General features: G+C 36.8%; 1 protein-coding gene across 1 annotated transcript in view; it reads left to right on the top strand.

The window, feature by feature from the left end:
- LOC100313641 (kisspeptin receptor 2) overlaps positions 1–17,247 on the top strand; it is a 31,531-nt gene extending 14,284 nt beyond the window's left edge. The window contains exons 2-3 of the mRNA NM_001168102.1: positions 10,642–10,777; positions 15,332–17,247. Coding sequence (NP_001161574.1) covers positions 10,642–10,777; positions 15,332–15,948 — 753 coding nt within the window. The 3' untranslated portion in view covers positions 15,949–17,247. The remainder of the gene's footprint in view (positions 1–10,641; positions 10,778–15,331) is intronic.
- Positions 17,248–19,534: the final 2,287 nt, after the last annotated feature.

The following is a 19,534-nucleotide window of genomic DNA, read 5'->3' as shown; positions in this document are numbered from 1 at the left end:
AATTGAACTAACCAACTGTTAGTTTCAGAAAAAAATTTTCATCTAAAGCATTAGATGTCATGGCGTGAGAAATCGAAAGTGCTCGGCAGGGGATTGAGGTATGTGTACGCAACGCATGCGAGCTGATTGCATCCATTAAACAAACAATCAATTTGAAACGACGCAGTTAACGCCTCGCGTGCTGCACTTACGTAATACGAGTTCCGGCACAAGAACACGTCAAGTGGGTGGGCAGGCGGTCTGCCTCTAGAAATTCTTGTTATGAGCAAAAATGTGTTTTTGCCTAAGTGTTGCGACTTCACGAGCTATGGCATAATTCATATGCATCCGATCATGTGATCGTTGTAGACACGAAAGGTGGTGCAATTCGATGTATACAGCCTGTCGGTGTTATCCTACTCGTATTTTTAATCTCCCAGTGGAGTTGACAATCTGTCCCGGGATCAAGGTGTTTAACACATTCTCGTGATTGCATTGGTTCGATCAATTTTTAAGGGATACAACGGTTGATCGCAAATGACGATTTCAAATCGACATCAGTATATGTAACTATATTTGACGACCTTCATAACATAATATGTATTTTTTATTATCGTTATTACAAATAATAAGAAGATAAATCCGTACAATCACCCATTTGATGGACCCGATTCACAGTTGTCTGAGGTCGGTAGAACTTAATGATATTTGTTTAATTCAATTGAATCGAGCGATTGGCCATGATTACATACACACCTACAGATTAGAGTTCGTGTTCTTCTAAATTTATACAAGCACATGATTAAAAAAAAGTATCGATGTTTAATTTGTCTCAAAATCGGTTACCATCAATTTTTAGTCAATCACAGTTTGCGTCTAGATTCAGAAAACATTCAAGGTAATCACAATCGATAAAGTGAAATTGTAGATCTCACATATATGATCCGAGATACACGTCCTCCAGTTGTGCACCATAAGCCTAGATCACCGTGTGAAATTAATTGCTTAATATGCATGACGATGTTGAAAATATAACGAACATATGCGTAAATTTCATGCGTAAACAAGATATGTATGTACAATTTTACACGTGCAGTGTATCGACAAGTGGCGCGAGAATACAGGCGTTAAGCACATTACCATTAATGATACGGTCGAGAACAGACCTTGATTTGGCGGAGAAGAAAAACAGGCATCGGTCGATGGTATTGATTTGATTTTGCACTTGACTTTTAGTGCGACTGACACGTGATACTGGCAGTCAATATGACTGAGTCGTACAGTTAACAGAGGGAGAAAAACAGGTTTTTCACTTGGCGTAGTATTTGCTAAGGATGATAGTGATAGTGCGTGATAGTGATAGAGACAAACACGAACCATGCACTGTCGATTCTCCTGTTCCCACGGTCCAACATCGTGTGATGTCCGTGATGTATCTATTTTCAATTTGTGAAGACTCTGATGCCCACGGTTTTCCATGTGCCCAAGCTTCACAGTTATGCCACTAATTGTGTCGATAATTTTGTTAGAATCGTATGCACAAGTACATATCGAGACGTTCTGTTCCCGGTAATGGATGTGTTTTGTACTGCATATAAATAAATAAATTCTCGCCTAATTTTCTAAATTAAACTCGCCGAAAGTTGAACTACAACACTACACGTTCGAAAATGTACTTCCCAATGTTTGTATTACACATATGTGATACACGTGAAAAAACGGGTGTCTTTATTGGAGAGGCATCTCCCACTCATGGAATGCAAATACGACAACTCTGTACTATTTTAATATTTCGAGCATAATCACTGTATTTTAAGTTCATGATTCTGTCATGTAGATTTTAAAATATTAGAATTGATTCTCGGTAAATAATGCATTTACAGTATATGATCACGAGAATCAATCAAAACTTATTAGGGTCCTCCCAGCATATCAACAAACATACGTCTACGAGCACTTTACTCCCTACTATGTAACCATGAAGCGAATACTCCGCGAATACGTTATTTATTTTGTTGATCAATCACATATGTACGTAATATTGTGGCGCCGACCTTTAAAACGCACGTATTTGCCATGATATGAAGGGTGAGAATAAACACAGTTAAAGATCGCGTCCGTTCTGCGGTGAAGGTTACTCTACTTTGTTATATTATCCACAAGGTGATTGTCAGTCTTTAATATTCTAGCGTATACTTTCCCCTAAAGTCGTCCTTGTAAAAAATGTGTGCAGTATGAAGTATTATGATGTGTGTTGATATTCACACTCTGGAGTGTGGTTTATTCAAGTTGCAAACTAGAAACTTTGTTCATAGAAAACACAAACTAATACTGAGTTTATTTCATGAAAAAAAGAACTTGATGCGCATGCACTTTGGATTAATAGTACGTACCTGTAATTCAAAACACATGCGTAGTCGCTTTTGCATAGTTCGTAATTTAGTGTTTAGGTTGTTTCTTTGCTTATATATTGCCGTTTACAACTTCATTAAATTCTAAGTACTCAAAACGAAATGTATAATTTGTCTATAAAGTGGGTAGAAAGACTTATCGTTTCGTAGTGCGTTTCTTTCTCAAGGCATTCCGTGTTTTGAAAATCGCATTGATCTTTGAAGTTACCCACAATGCATCTGTGTGTGACGCTCTCTTCTAAATACCGTTTACACTGCGAAATCAGGTGTGTGTTGTATAGCTGAATCCAATCTTGTGTTTATCTTGATTGGATTTTTAGTCGCGTGAATGTGAGAATTGAATCAGAATTAGCATCACATTTAAACTGATAAGGAGTGAATAATATATACACTCACTATTACAAGCATGTCAGCCGGCTACCAGAGTTGTTTGGATTTTGATACGGGCTGAATAAAAGTTTGAATGAACCGTTTTCTGACCAGCTATTATCTATGCAGCGATCAGACAAAAGTATGCCCACACACCCTGTGTATGTATGAATTCATAGTACCACGTGACCATACCAAGATATCTTTTTAAACCCTTTAAAAACAGCCCTTCGCCACGAACGAAGACAGGTGACTTTACCGAGAGAAAGCAGTCTGCTACAGCATGAACGATTATATACTATTAGCCTAGCGAGACACCCACCCCAACACAAGTTGAGCTTAGGTCAAATTCCCTGTAAAGTTGTTAGATGGCGTATTTTCCAAGCGTTTCTCGGTATTAATTATTGCAAAGGCTTATTATTAAACAAATAATAATAAGCATATCCTAGCTACTGTTGTTATAATAAAAAACGTCAGAAACGTAAACTAGCTTGATATCTGATACTACAATAAATTGCGACGAAGGTAAATTAAACTCTCTATCCAAGACAATTTATATATAGCAATCTATATATATATAGATATATCATATATTGCTTTTGGTTTATTCAATTTTTTCCCAAGTTCACGCAGCAGTGAGCACAGCTGTAATTGCGGCTATTATAACTGCCATGGGCCGTCATATCAACAATATAACCACAGTCGCAATTGCCAAACCATGATCAGATTTTGTTTTATGCCCATGCAATTCACACTGCTGTCGTTAAATTTCGGCGGCCATCATTGCCACATGCACTCTATATTCCTACCGAGGGCCATTTGACAATTATTGAATACTAAACAAGAATAATAATGTCGCCAGTATGCACAATCTCAATCGCTATATTTTATTTTATTTGACAAAATACGGCGATTAAGCCTGCAATGGAAAGTGGACGTCATTGGAGCGACATGGCCAATCGGCGTTTGCTTCATTACGAAGGTTTTCTTGTTTTTGTCGATAACAAGTGTAGTACATCTTCGTTCGTTAAAAGGTGTTAGTATACACATTATCGATGCCAGAAAAAATATACATAAGTTTCCTTTTTCGCGCACATAGGTCTTGTGATGCAAGCTGATTGGTGTATTCATACGCTGTTGTAATATCCACTAGGCGCCTTAAAGAGGTCGTAGAATACGATGACTAAATGCCGTAAAGTGGGGTCAGAGTTACGACGATCTCCCGTGCCTGCTTTCTCACGTTAGTAGTGTAATCTCTAGAGCCAATGGCAAGGTCTTATTTTACGCAAAGCACTATGGGATAATTTACATTCATGTTACATTATACTGAAGTTAGATTTGTACAATATTGACGTTGAACTTTAAACGAAAATGTACCGAGCACGACATCAAAGATAGTTATCGGTCGAGTGATCTGTAAATAAGGAGGCGCCAGTGATGCGGGCACTACGTGTCCGCTTCCCGTGAATAATCTTACAGTGTCTCAACTAATGAGGAATATATGCTTGCAATGTTTGATAGTTATACTGTTCAAAGTTACCGATTAATTGTTACTATTCCGAGTCCGAGCACCTTTTCTTGTGTGTACTCCTTACATAACGTGGCGAGGGAGTGTTTGCATTGCGATGTTCGCACAGCAAGTTGACAATTGGTTCAAATGACGTTTTAGAGTTTTTTTGGAACAGTAACCAATAATTTTGTCAAGCACTATATCTTTATGTTTTTTTAGATGCATTCGTGTGTGCACTCAATTCAATTAAAATGCGGCGATTGAGCGTGTTTTCGAATTTCGTGTAAACCAACAACTAAACGCGCTGTGTACATTATTACGGATCTCTTATTGGGCAGGACACGGGCGATGGCCATTGCAATGTAAGACGCTATTCAATTTCTACAAATGTATTTCCACTATACTGTAGTTATCATAATGTACAATACACTTTTCTGTACAATATCATTCGTTTTGCAGCCAGTCAAAAAAAAGGAACTACTCGATGTAGGTTCGAACCCTATCCTTGCCAAGTTGAGGAATAAACCTATCTTCTCGTCAACTCCAGACGTTGTACATAGACCAAAACTGCATAGTCTTAGCAAGGTGTGAGGTCTGATTTACAGTTGTTGTTGTTGTTGTAGTTGTTATGTAGCTAAAGAAATACAGGTATAAGAGTTATGCAAATTACAATCTGCGTATGAATACAACCGTAGCGGTTTACCCTACCACATGAAAACAAAGTTACATGTATGAATTTGTAGGAATTAACGTACGAGAACAATGGGTCACGTGATCATGGATGGTATAATGTTGAGAACAATGATCTTAGAAATGACATACACAGAGGACATTGCTTCGAAGCGCTTACTATTTACTACTATAATTGCGAGGTGAATTTGCTGAGTTCGAATCTCGTGTTTCATGTTTATATGTTCGTATATGTACTTGTAATTTCCATTACTTACACTAGTTAACTGCATAGTTGGCATATTTGTTCCCGCGGAAGTTCGTAAATGGCTAGGTCATTCTGACCATGATTATACTAGGCTTCATTTGTGTCCGGAATTAAATTCTACCCGTTATTTGTGACGTCGGAGATTCGAATTGCCCTTGTCCAACTAGTCATTGTAGAGCGCATTCAATGCACGCTATTTTAAGCTGTCATTTTTGGAGCTGTGCGATGTGGCATAACGGGAAGCGCGTCTGCTTAATTTCGATCACAACTACTTCTACTACGTACGTACTGGTTACGTTTGAGCATGGTGTGCCGGGCATTTATGATACATGTTACGATATAGTCTGTTATGTATTTTTCCGCTCTAATCGTATATTGAAATGAATGTATGTGCGTAATAACCTTATTATTATACATCTTTTCCTTCCAAGGAAACATCATGGGAATGCCGAAATCCAAAAAATTTTGAACAGAATCAGCGAACTTCTTCGTGTGGAGCCCGGTCGAACTCCGATGGCAGCCATATTTGTTTGTATTATTAGAGGACGCTCACGCGCGTAATCGCTCCATATTTGGAATTCGCATTTCCTGGTATGGTAGGATGAAAATACCCAGTGCAATACCGCAAAATTACGACACTTTGTAACTTATGGCGTTACGGTGCCAGATGTATAATAATAACTGCTATTTGGATATGCGTACTAATTTCCATACACCAAAGGCAAGCTCATAATGGTTTTGCTATGTTACATTGTACAACTTTGGATTAGGTGCGAAGCCATACGTGCTTGTCCAGAGTTTTATTTAAAAAGAGTTACACTTGCTTCAAAGTCGCTTCCGTTCTAAGTAATTGAGTAATTATGTAAGCCTTGATTGGTTTACCTACTCCTGATAAAAAATAAACAGGGTGTAATCGATCTAACGAAATTACTGTTTGTGCAATGAATTGGATTACAAAAACATGTTACGAGATCCCGTGTAAGGTAGCGAAGCAATCTTTCTGTTAATAACAATTCATTAGAAAAAGGACTACATCAACAGTCTGTAATGGCCATCTTCTCGTGAGAGAGAATTTTGTGTGATTTCCACGCGCAGAAGGACAATGAGAAACCTTCTTATTCCCGTTGCTCGTGACAGAAATACCGTTCTCGACAATAGGTTCACTGTGGTTAAATGCGAGGTAATGAAATCATGAAGAATTTTCGGGATATTCTCGCAATGACCAGTAGCTATTCTTCGGACTGGGACAGTGATATGACTTGAAAATTGAAAAAAAAAAACATCTTATGGCGATTCACAAATCTGTAGCTCGAAATATATGGTGTTTCAATCACATACAATCTAGACGATTAAAATACAGTATAATACAAAACATGTTCAAATTAATGAATGCAAGATGCATGTAACCTCAAGGCAGCTTGTAAGTTAGCACTGGCAGGTGATGGAGGAGAGCGTTTTATTCTGTGATCGTCAAGGGACCGAAGGCTTTTTATCAGTCAGTGTAACCCCAATGATATGCCATAGTAAACTCAGATGGATGCGGACTGGGTGATACATTTTAAAATGGTGACAAAATCAGATTAGAGTTCCCCAATGCAAAGATAGGTAGATGGAATGCCATAACGCTATAGTTTTCCCGCAAAAATGTTGGTGCAAAGTATTTTTGTATAATTGTTTAATCCTTAGCTTTGAAATAGTTAGCTTCTTTTATCCAATAATCTTCTCTCAATTGGCCATCTATTTTAGCATGAATGAGAGATAGCTCCGCGTAGAGAGGAGGCGGCTTGCGGTGTAGGTACTCAACCCCATATGTCCTTATATAATGTCTCATAAATAACGTTTAGTTAACAATAACCGCTAAATGTCGAAGTTGAATTTATCTTGAAGTGATTGAGACTGGCGCTTTCCTCATCACCAGGAATAATGCTCAACCAAAATAGATTCATCAAAAGTCAAATAGACGCAATCTCATGGCGCCTTGTTGCAGTGGGATTTTAACCGGAGAAAATAGAAATTGGTTAAAAGCCAAGTAAGAAATCATCATTGGGGAGAGTTCTTGTATGTAGTATTCCCTTGAGGAGTTAGCTGATCTCAGACTTATTTTAAAGAGTGGTGGATTGAACGAACATTGTTTTGTCATTTTGCAGTTTAGCACTGGGCTCGGTGACTAACATCATGCTGCTGAAACTGACACAAAAAACCTCAGATGTAGCATTTCAGTCGTCGATACACTTTGATAGGAAACGTATCTATTGATAATTATATTTGAGATAACAAAATATCAACCGAGTTCTGGCTACGAGTGTTACAGAGTATAACCATCCCCGCTATGAGATGTGCATTTCACACAGTATACTACATACGTTCTGCAAATTGTCGCGTAAACACGTACAGATCGCTTTCAAATAAGATGCTATCAGACATCAAAATAGCTGGTATAGAACCATTATTACCATTGAAGCATATGGAGAATGATAACTGACGATTGTTGCTAGGCACTGGATAAATCGACCGGCCAAAATGTTTATGTTTGATAACATATCAATCAACACAGAGCTCGGTGCGTGGCATGTGAAACCATGGCGTCGCTTCGTCTGTTATTTAAACTGTTTGTTTGTTCTTAACTATTTTAATAACTCGCCTGCAGATACGTCACTATATTAGTTGTATCATATTGTATTGCAATGTATGCGTTGATGTAACAATATGACAGGAAATGAAATCGCCAAGTGCCCATAGTTGTTGATAAATCGCAATCACTATATATCCACTTTATGAATTAATATTGTGCAAGTAATTGTAAGCGTATCTACTTCGCATTATGCGAACAATTGTTCAACCTATACCACGGAAATGGGGCGCCAAAGACTGATTTATATCGTTACCACGCAGATGAAGAAGAAATACCATAACACCAAACCTAAATCTGAAGCGATGTACATAAATAAACGAATTCGAATTGATAATTATGGCATATAGTAGTAGATAATATTTGCCTTAAGTAACTATAATTCAAAATAGCTAGACATATATATGTATAGAAGTTAAAATATGTGAGTAATGAGGTGTAATGACATTGAGAGTGATTTCCACAATGTATACAATTACTACCGATTCATGCGTACATACGAGTGATGGAAACTAAGTTCCCCTTACATTACTATTCTGTAATCGCAGTGACTGACCCTTAAACGCATGTACGTGTGAGTTTTCTTACATTTGGTTATCTTGTTCATTTCCATGATGCTAGGCATGTATGACGCCCTTATGGGAGTCATGCCGACGCTGTGTTTCCGTTTCTATGCATGATATGAATCTTCAAAACGTTCGTATTAATGTGTCATGAAGCGTGCTTCCCCACCTCCCCATATGACATATTAGTTGGAAGCATTCTTCATCTATATAGAACTATGTTTTCAATACAGCTCACTAAGTGTATATGCAATATAGTCGCACGAATTCATTTCAACCAATTCAAACATAACAATAATGTTTCAGACGGAGTTTAAATAATTTGCATTCTAAGCCTCTCGTGGATAGTACATGTCTCGTGGACTAGTCTCGGGATTATAATAATCTCCCAAATGTCAAAAGCATCCTTCCTAAGTAATAGTGAATAAATTATATTTGCTATTGGTCTAAATTGCATTTAAACGTGTACTCTAGGCTCTGATTTATCATAAGCATAACATAGTATTATTCAATGTCATACAAAACTACCAAACGACGCACGCGCAATTTCCAGTCAACTACCACACTGTTAATACAATACGTACGGAATATAATAGTTCTTGGGTTTTAGCATTGAGTAAACATATGTATGTGGGACTAATGGGGAGTGGGGTCTAATAGATTCAAACGGCGCACGGTCGTTTCAACCAACCGCGGCTGACTGCAAAGTAATCAACATTGGAGTTTGTTTTACTTTTCCTAAGCGTGATATATCATTAAATAATATTCTCATGGGAAGAACTAAATGCATGTCAACGTTACATAATTGCTCACTTAGATACGACACTGATCATATACCTGCATGCAATCCAATGACTACAATTTAATGGGGTTATCTAAGTCAGGCTTGTGTATTAGTCATAATGTTTATATGAATGACAGATAAAGTTTTTATGACCAGCGTGAATAGTCAGGGATTTCTATTCAACTTTAGGCAGCTATAGAACTGTTTTTATTACAACGTGCGAATAAGTTATTCGACTAATACCCGTGGTTGCAATCATCGCGCTGAAATGCATTGATTGGGCCGTATTACCGTAATATTCTCCAATTTTTATATGTACATGCATCCCTATTAATATTTACTTGAAAGGCTTACTTGAAATGTGACATCGTAATGCTGCTTGTCAATATGAGTGGATGTCTGTGTAAACTCATGCCATCCAGTAAAAAGTAAAATCGCCGTGTTGTTCCTATAACAAGTTGGGGGTTGGTTGGTTGGGGTTGGGGGTGGCACAGAATCCTAATCAAACCAACAAGGTATACACCTATACAAGTATAATTATTATATTATTGCCAATACTTGATCTATCGAAAACGGAAAGTACACAACAAAGAGACAAAAACATCAATCACTGGAATACTTAAACAAACAAATTACATGAATGGTCGGATCATTAGCGATTGTTTAGAAGGACATTGAACAGTGATTGGATAGATTTCCATCTTTCATAGTTGTTCTGAATGTTGTAAACAACACTGTTGTATCCGAAAATCTCGTTCTACTCCATTAGCGGTTCGATCTCCATACAGTAAACGTAAAAGGAAACACTATATACGCTTGTCCTGATAAGAATTTTAAAATTGAATGAAATGTATTGTCAATAGACGACTGGGGGTTGATTTGTTGATGGATCGATACAAGTGAATTACCGGTTTGATAAATTGGTGCCATCAGCTGTATGCTCATGTTCACGATTAAATCGATTGCTAGGAATATTCTCCTAGGTCACGGTGAATATTATCAATTGTATCCATCATTTGAGACAACTGTCACTGCCAGATGTCGCATACCTTTGTATCAGACTGATGGATTATTTCCTTCGTACTTTCCTTTCTTTCTCTTGCGTATATGTTTGAAATGAGCTCCCGTCACCAGCATAGTATTACATTTTTCTAAGTTAACGAGATTGGACGGGTTCAACTGTTTTCTAACCTCGTTCTCATGTATGTCTCGTTTATATAGTAGTGTGTACTGTCGTGTGTAATTTATTAGCGTTTTCAAGAGAAACAAAATTTTAATTATCAATGCTATTAATAAGATATTATATTATTTTAAAATATCATTGGTCAATTATTCGCAATGAACCAACACTGTTATTATCTGGTAAACTAATGATTGAACAAAATGGTTATTTAGATTAATTAGGATATTGATTGTGTCCAATCATTATTGACATTAATTTGTATACCTTGTCTACCAGGTAACTGTGCAAGCAACATGTGGGACTCTCACCGCCTTGACGGTAGATAGATACAAAGTGATTACCATGCCGTTAAGATCAATGGCAATACGAACCACCAAAAAGACAATGATATTGATTGCCATCATTTGGTTAGGTAAGTATATTCATCAGAAATTGACCAAGTGTCTACTGGATTGGCCTCGTTTTATCAGATATTGGTTTGTGCACCTAAATGTTAATTAAATCACAGATCAGATTTATATCTCGTGTATCTTAATCTACGTTACGAGATTGTTAGCATTGTACGCAAAACGCACTATTTCGGCACTAACCAATCTGACACCATGTTTGTATTTGTCGATATTTGTAAACCAATTATAACAGAACACCTTACATTGTAGTGAAATAACTACCAAAAGTTTAAATCGGGCTCGATACAAACAATTGATTAATGTCTTGTCGTAAACATTATCACCCATAAATGTACTACATCCTATGGTCTCACTGCTATCCTCACAATACATCCTATGGTCTCACTGCTATCCTCACAATACATCCTATGGTCTCACTGCTATCCTCACAATACATCCTATGGTCTCACTGCTATCCTCACAATACATCCTATGGTCTCACTGCTATCCTCACAATACATCCTATGGTCTCACTGCTATCCTCACAATACATCCTATGGTCTCACTGCTATCCTCACAATACATCCTATGGTCTCCCTGCTATCCTCACAATACATCCTATGGTCTCACTGCTATCCTCACAATACATCCTATGGTCTCACTGCTATCCTCACAATACATCCTATGGTCTCACTGCTATCCTCACAATACATCCTATGGTCTCACTGCTATCCTCACAATACATCCTATGGTCTCACTGCTATCCTCACAATACATCCTATGGTCTCCCTGCTATCCTCACAATACATCCTATGGTCTCACTGCTATCCTCACAATACATCCTATGGTCTCACTGCTATCCTCACAATACATCCTATGGTCTCACTGCTATCCTCACAATACATCCTATGGTCTCACTGCTATCCTCACAATACATCCTATGGTCTCACTGCTATCCTCACAATACATCCTATGGTCTCACTGCTATCCTCACAATATTCATCGTTTGTAAAAGAATATTGAGCTGTTGTTTATTGTTATTAGTATAGGCATACTGTAAAATGACTAATTTTCACTGGGTTTAAATTTTGCTGATTTACCATTTCAGGCATATTCAGTGGGTTTTAAATTCACGGTTTTATCATTTAGATAATGTGTTCTATGCTAAATTTTATATATTCACTGGGTTTTAATTTAGCGCATTTTCCAGTCAGCGAAATAAGCAAAATTAAAACCCAGTGAATAATTAATCCTTTTACAGTATTATGGACGTATAAACACATAACGTCTGGAGTCTGGCTAGAGTGAGCGGTCGCACCCTCCTCTTCACCATGCTATGTTTCCGAAACGGTGGTTAGGAATAACGTTCAAAATTAACAATGTTAGTTTTAGTAATTTGAGGCAAATTTTTAACAACACTTGGCTTTGTTATAAACATAGTCCATATTTGTAAGCCATTACACATTCAGGACAACTGCTACCAATCAATTGGACCCCGGATAAGTGCATCTGTTACTCCTCCAAATGTCAGATAAATAATCGTGCATTTGATTGTTAATTATTGGTATTTTAACTTAATGTATTGTCTGAGTATGAATACTCGATTTTATATGTATGTTTTTGCGTGTCTGTTAAGTGGGCGATGTGATTTGCAAAAGTCATGAGTTCGAATCACGCATGTCGTATCTTTTTATGTTTGGTATTTTCCTGTACTTACACTGTCTGTTCGAATGTCGCCGTTTATTCCAACAGGTGGTGAGATCAATGAAAAGTAGAACGAAATACCATGCCCAATCAATATTTGAAATGTATTTATCAGTAAATGGCATTTACTAAGAATATACAAAATAAGAAACGCCCACCGAACGACTGACAGACATATTTACAAAACTGTGATTTCATTTCATTCACCATTATTTTTCAAAATCATATTAAAAATGTATGTAATGTAACATCATTTTATGCATGAATCCTCATAACTAAAAAGAAAAATAATAAAAATGAATACACTGTCATGATATTAACATACACACACCTTTGTTATAACTGAGCAATCACTGTATTAGAAGAGATATTACCAATGATCAGTTATAAAACGGCGAATACACGAGCCAATGCATGAAAATAATTAAAGAAGCAATTAGTAAATCACGAGTAATTATTAGGCATTTGCATACAGCACATCAATCCAATTAAACGCAACACAATCTAAAGGAGTACTTATCTCGATTCAAGGAGTAGCTTCAAGCTCACGGAAACTCTAAACCTAACATTATGATTTTGTTTTTGTGTTGCCTGAACACTGTTACCATTTTGAAACGCTGTCCCTGCAAGTGAAACCTTTTGAAATATGAGTGTCTATATTTTAAATTGGATATTGTCTTATTTTCTTCTTGTCAGGAGGTGATGTAGAGCCCCGAGTGTTTGTTTCAATTTAATTTAAAATGTCCACACTATAAAATATATCAGATGCTTTTTTGTAGATAAACAGAACATAACTTTCACATAGATACCAATTACTGTTTTGCGAATTGATATTTAGAGTAAATGACATGGAGATTCGGGAATCGTCTTGTAAGACCAACATTTAATTGCTTATGAACACCCTTGCAAAATGAAAATGATAATCCCTGATAATCTGAGTGTAGTTTGTTCCGATATTGTAACAGTGCCAAGGCCAGGAGTGTCTAGATATAAAAATAGGTGATACTAGTGTGATCAACATATATAGCATTTTAATGTATCGCTTTGACAGTATGCAGATTAAAGTCTTATACCTTCGGGGTTCCAGTGTGGAATATAACGAGTTTTAGTTAGTGTTATTTAGTAATTGGTATTCCTATCTAATAGGTCAGAGTGATATCCATAAAGTGTGAATTTATTCTTCAGTTGTATTATTTAAAATTATGATTAAGAGCGATAATAACATTTAGACATGTTTTTTACATTAAAATTGTGCTATAAACTAGTTCTGATTATCTCGGCAACACCAAAGTAAACCCGCTTGTAGAGGGCATATCTCAGGGACACGAGAAAGTGATTGAGTTCTGGGCATTGAAAAAATAGTGATTATCCTTCATGTTCAAGTTCAATCGTGACGAATCAACCTCACAACCTCTGTGTTAACTGGAGTCTAAATGGTACTTTCGGCTAACTCACGGTCACGGCAAATACTCGATTTGTTTTCGGCAAATTAATTCGGTCATGTAAAAGTCGTGTTCAGTCATGTGATACGAGTAGTTGACTACAGGTAATACAAATACCAAAGACATATAAGTATTTTACTAAATATTCAGTGCTAACTGTTAATTGTATTCGTTCGAGTCGTGGGTGACAGCGAAGACAATGTTAAAACTTATTCTACTGGTTGTATGAAATATTTCGTTCAGAAGATGTGCTCGAATCACGGAAACAATCCACACGGGAAACACATCTTAAATGCAAATAGCTGTCGAAGTCTCGTTGTAAGCGAGTGAGCCTCGTGACCTGTTTTTTTTATCTCCCGCGTTCACTGTCCAAATTCAATGGTTATATAGATCATTGGAACAGTGAACGCGATAACGGCAGAGAATGGAACACTATTTGACAAGTCATGTGGCTTTTTCGGCCACCATTTGTGTTCATAATCTATTAATTATTGTATATTAGCATCAAAAACCCATACGTAAATTATATAATGTGGCCCTATATCGACTACCTTCAAGTGACTTGGGTGTACTCTGATATTTGAAACAACATGGAAAAATGTATTAAAATGTTAATATCTTGAATTATCTAGTTCGTTTGTAAATATGTTTTTTCAGTTTTTTGGTGGGCGTTTATTGTTTTGTATAATCTTGGGTAATGCTCTTTACTGAGTATGAATTTTCGATTATCTCTTGCCAAGACAGTTTGTTGTACTTTTCAATGGCCTGATCATCTTCTTCTATATGTCATTTTATGGATAGGTAGTGCTTATAATGATAATATTAGGTTTATTATGTTCTGCATGTTTATGACGTCATTGATTCGAATTGTGCATGTCAATTTAGTCATTGTAAGTACGCATTCACTGCACGCTATTTCAAGCTGTTTTCGGGGACAGTGCGCTGTGATGTAAAACACGTGTTACCCACACATTTTCACAGTCAATATATACATACCCGACATTGGAGGAAGGTACTCTAGAAATCACGCACCTCACGTGTTCTAAAATTACAAATGTGGTCAGCTGATAACGACTGCTTCCATTGATTCGAGTAGTTTTTTTCAATTAGCAACAACGATGAAATGTTATACGCAATAATTGGATTTAGTGTCACGCTATCAAAACTTAGTCGGTGTCATAAGTCTTAAATTTATGATTATGATAATATTAATATCACAGATACCATATTGTGTAGTTATGAGGGGTGAAACGTCCTCTACAGTGTTCTCATGGTATCCACACTTTTCAAACCTGATTAGGTTAAACGTTTTGTATTAGGTTTTACATATAGCTCTTCATTACCCTAATATTTAAAATATTTAAACAGAAATTTATAAAAGTAAGAATTAATATCTAAATGCAAGTTATTTCCTCATTTTCTATTTCACAGGGTCTCTACTGCTACACATACCAATACCAATATACACAGGCGTTGAAACAGACGGAGATCAACATTTTTGTATCCGAGTATTTCCTAATGCTAATGCAGATACGGTATATCTGATTTACTCGTTGATCAGTACCTATCTGCTGCCGCTCGCCATCGTCGCTGTATGTTCTGGCCTAATACTACGTGCCCTTTGGTGCCAACAGGAGCATAGCCAGTTGCATAAAAACAAGGACGAGGAGCGCGTGAGAAGGCAAAAATGGCGTGTGACCAAAATGGTGTTCACTGTCGCCGGAGTATTTGCCATCTGTTGGGCGCCTATACAGATGTTGAATCTGTGGTGGTTATTGGATGATAATTTCCCCGAAACTGCAGCCACTCATTATTTCCGCTATTTCTGCCTGTGCCTATCGTACTCTAATTCTACAATGAACCCGTTCGTGTACGCGCTGAGTGGTCGTAAATATCGCCGCTATCTGAGACGCCTGTTTCGCAAAAAACGTCAAGCTAAATTTTCGCGGGGGTCGATTACTACCACCACCACCTGCAACACCACCCTGACGACGAGCATCAAATTCCATGGAGAGAACGGTCGAGGAGATAAACCATGTATTCTGTGAAACGACCGCTGTTATCAAGATATTTTCAAAAAGAACATAAATTAATGTGTCTTGCAATCAAGAAGGAACAGTCAGCTTTTAAAGCATTTCACTAATGGATAAATGCCGGTGAGCTCTTAGGATTTGATTGCATCATATGGCGATTACAACCTGCGTCAATGACATGCCTATCCACTCTGAAAACTGACATATACAAATGTTCATTGTATCCTCTACGGAATAAGTCTGCCGCCTTTATTGGTGAACTATAAATAAGATCAGATAGTCATGTCACTCGCATTTTCATCTCGGCTTATACAGAATGTGAAGGTCAGCGCATCAATGTTAGACTGCAGTGGAAATTCTGAAGCGTCGACTAAACCAAGCATAAACATTCATAAAATGAGAAAAAAAAACACTTTCTAAACTACTTACGTCGATCCAAGATAAGATTGTGGAAGAATGAATGGACACTGAAGTGGAATTTCTACGACGGAATAGAATGCCCCTTTCAGAAAAAGACAACAACCTTAAAGATCGCATTGTTAGTGTCTTCTAGAAAATCTCAGCCTCGTTTAAGAAATGCCCACCAGTGATGATATTACACATTTTTCAAGAAACCAGCTACTTGTTCTTATTGCCAAAGACGATAAAACCATCTGCCATGAGTAGCTGTTTTTAAAATACCCTGGACGAGAATCTTACACACGTAGTGATTCAGTAATTCTGATAGATTATAGGACAATATCGCATGCGTATTCTACAAGCTATTCAATGTATATGTCACGTACTCATATTAGAACTATATGTAGAAACGAGGTTTTCACTTTCCCTTCCGTGTTTCGTTGCATACGTAATACGTATTTCGCTATTTATTACTGTGCCAAGATTGAAATTGAAATTTACGAATGATTGTTTGCTCGGTATCTGTATAACCATTCGTGTTCTCAATATAACCATTTAAACATTTCGTGATATATATATATATATATTCATATAATAGCTATTTACATCAGCGTTTATCACAGCTCTTATTCATCTATTTTATGTATATTCGTAACTTCTACATTCAACATGGGTAGATTTAATCACATAAAATCTATAGCGTAGTGGCGTGTATTCAACATATTTATAGGCATATATTGGTGTGAGAAGGTCAAGTTATTTCAATCTCAGTTCCGAGAATTTCTTCTGAAAATGCATTACGTATTCAAAAGTGTATCTCAACTAGTAACAAAGCTATGTTCTATATCATTAAAGTGTCAGTATAACCATATGCGATATTTTGATGTTTTTTTAAATAAAGTTTGGAAGAACAAACAAACTCTGTTTTATGAAAAGTGTACAATAAATGGCGGTAACAAACCGAGCCATGAAAAACGACTTTCGGCCATGATAGAATAGAGCTCAATGGTTTGTCTCAAAAATGCGTTAAGTTAATTTTCAACCCCTTCCCCATTGTGGCGATGTGCAAAAGACCTGAAATATATAAAAGAATAAGTATTAGTTTTAATTGATCACTCGATTTTAGTGACTATTTGTGGCGTTTTGGAAAGTCCAGAAAGTCTGCACATATAAATCCAATCATACAGTATATATCTTCATTGGTTGCCAGTTCGTAATAGGTTCAATAGTAAAATAAATTGTATAAACTGTCTAAGCTTTATTTAGAATCTCATTCATACATATACACCTAGTCGACGTCGACAAAAAGACTTGTATTCTCTCATGCTGCACCCGACTCTGGGACTCTCGACCACTTTGTTAGAACAAATTAAAGACCAATATATTTTCGAAAGCATTTAGGCTTAGGTACATCGCCATTGAGTGTTACACTGCTACATGTACTAGCTATAATGTAGATTGATTGATTGACTGTATGATTGATTGATTGATTGATTGATTGATTGATTGATTGATTGATTGATTGATTGATTGATTGATTGATTGATTATGTTTAGTGCCACTGAAAGTTGGTTTCAATTACGTGAGTAGAATACATAAACTAACCAGTAAGATAAGTAAAATAAAATATTAGAAATCAGTGCAATGCCAAATCCATTGACAAACACGTCATAAATGTTGCATGAAGACTTATTTAATTTATGTATAAATGGCATGCATTGTATGTACTTGAACGCGATACGTGCAATATGGAAAGTCGTATATTCTGATATTCATTTGAATGTCGATGTGTGAAAGGCATATATATACCAATACCCATTTAATTGACTCAACATCGACGTACTCGCGGTTCAGGTACTATTTGTTAATTACCCTAATTCGTATTTATATTTTTATAAGAACATCACCAACGTTTTTCACCTCAAGGCCAGACATTCTTCAGATCACCTCGAGGTGACGAGTTCTATTAACCTACAACGAAAAGGGATTTTTTATTCATTAATGAGAATGGCTTTCCTCTCCAGTGACACAAGAAATATGCCTAACCTTTACGCTGCAGCTCCCGCCGCTAGCATGACATCCAATGAAAAGGCGACCCAGAACACTACAGCTATTTGTGTGTGATCGGCACTGTGCAGTATACTGCAAACACTGAAAGGTTGTTCTAGTAGAGAAAGGTTAACTCGGTTCACGCTCATATCCAGGCGGATGCCTTTAAAGGATACGATAACACAGTGGGTGCATGGAGTAGTGTGATCATCATCTCCACCAAAGGCTAATAAGGAGCACATTCCATATGTTGTTTAATTAGAAAACATGACTCTTTAACATACCCAGGGTATAATAATAGTGCCATGGGGAACGTTTGATCGATTTATTACTAAATTATTGGCACCATCAATGCCTGCAGAAGTCATGTGCTGGGAGTAGACGAATGATCCACGACTGCCTTCCCTGCCTAATTACAATAAATACAAGTTCATCAGTCATTCAAGTTCAGTATGCTGCACATTTGAGTGTACACATCTGTAAATCGATATATGTATATAGTTAAGCCAGAACCCAGCTCCACTGTGAAATGTAATAAGAACGTTGTAGATCAGGACAGCGTTCAAGAACGTTAAGCATTGGGAGATAGCAAAACGCGGTAGCCTGGCTCAGCTGCCGTTATATGCCATCTAAGCTCTCGCAAACGGATTACATTGTTTTCGCAATAACGGAATTCGCGAAAAAAGGCAACATTTATGTTGACAAGTTTTTCGAACATCGTACCATAATTTTGTGGTATTACATATGATATTAAAATCTTGCCCATTGAGACATGCGCATCTCAGATATAGTATCATTATGGGATATTTCCAAGACGGTGGACATGTGACTTTAGTATAGCCGCTGCTCAAAATACCTAGAAACGAATACCCATCTCAGTTAAACTATGACGAATCCGTTATCAGAAAACGATAACCTTGTCGTTGAAAAACATTTCTGAAGATATTTTCCCACGAATTGGCTGTTATTTTTACTACTACTAATAATAAAAAATAACATTTTATTAGCCTTTTAAACGGTGTAGAAATAGACATACAAATCAGAAAGAAAATTAGATTTACAATTAATTCCACCTGAAAAAATCTATCTACTTACAGTCGGTTTTTCACCCACATTCCACTATTGTATCGGTCAGTACTGAATAGAATTAACT

This window comes from Saccoglossus kowalevskii, chromosome 19, assembly GCF_978046115.1.
Source record: "Saccoglossus kowalevskii chromosome 19, keSacKowa6.1, whole genome shotgun sequence".
NCBI lineage: Eukaryota > Metazoa > Hemichordata > Enteropneusta > Harrimaniidae > Saccoglossus > Saccoglossus kowalevskii.
Note: the sequence above shows the minus strand (reverse complement) of the source record. Positions and strands in the feature narration are given on the sequence as shown.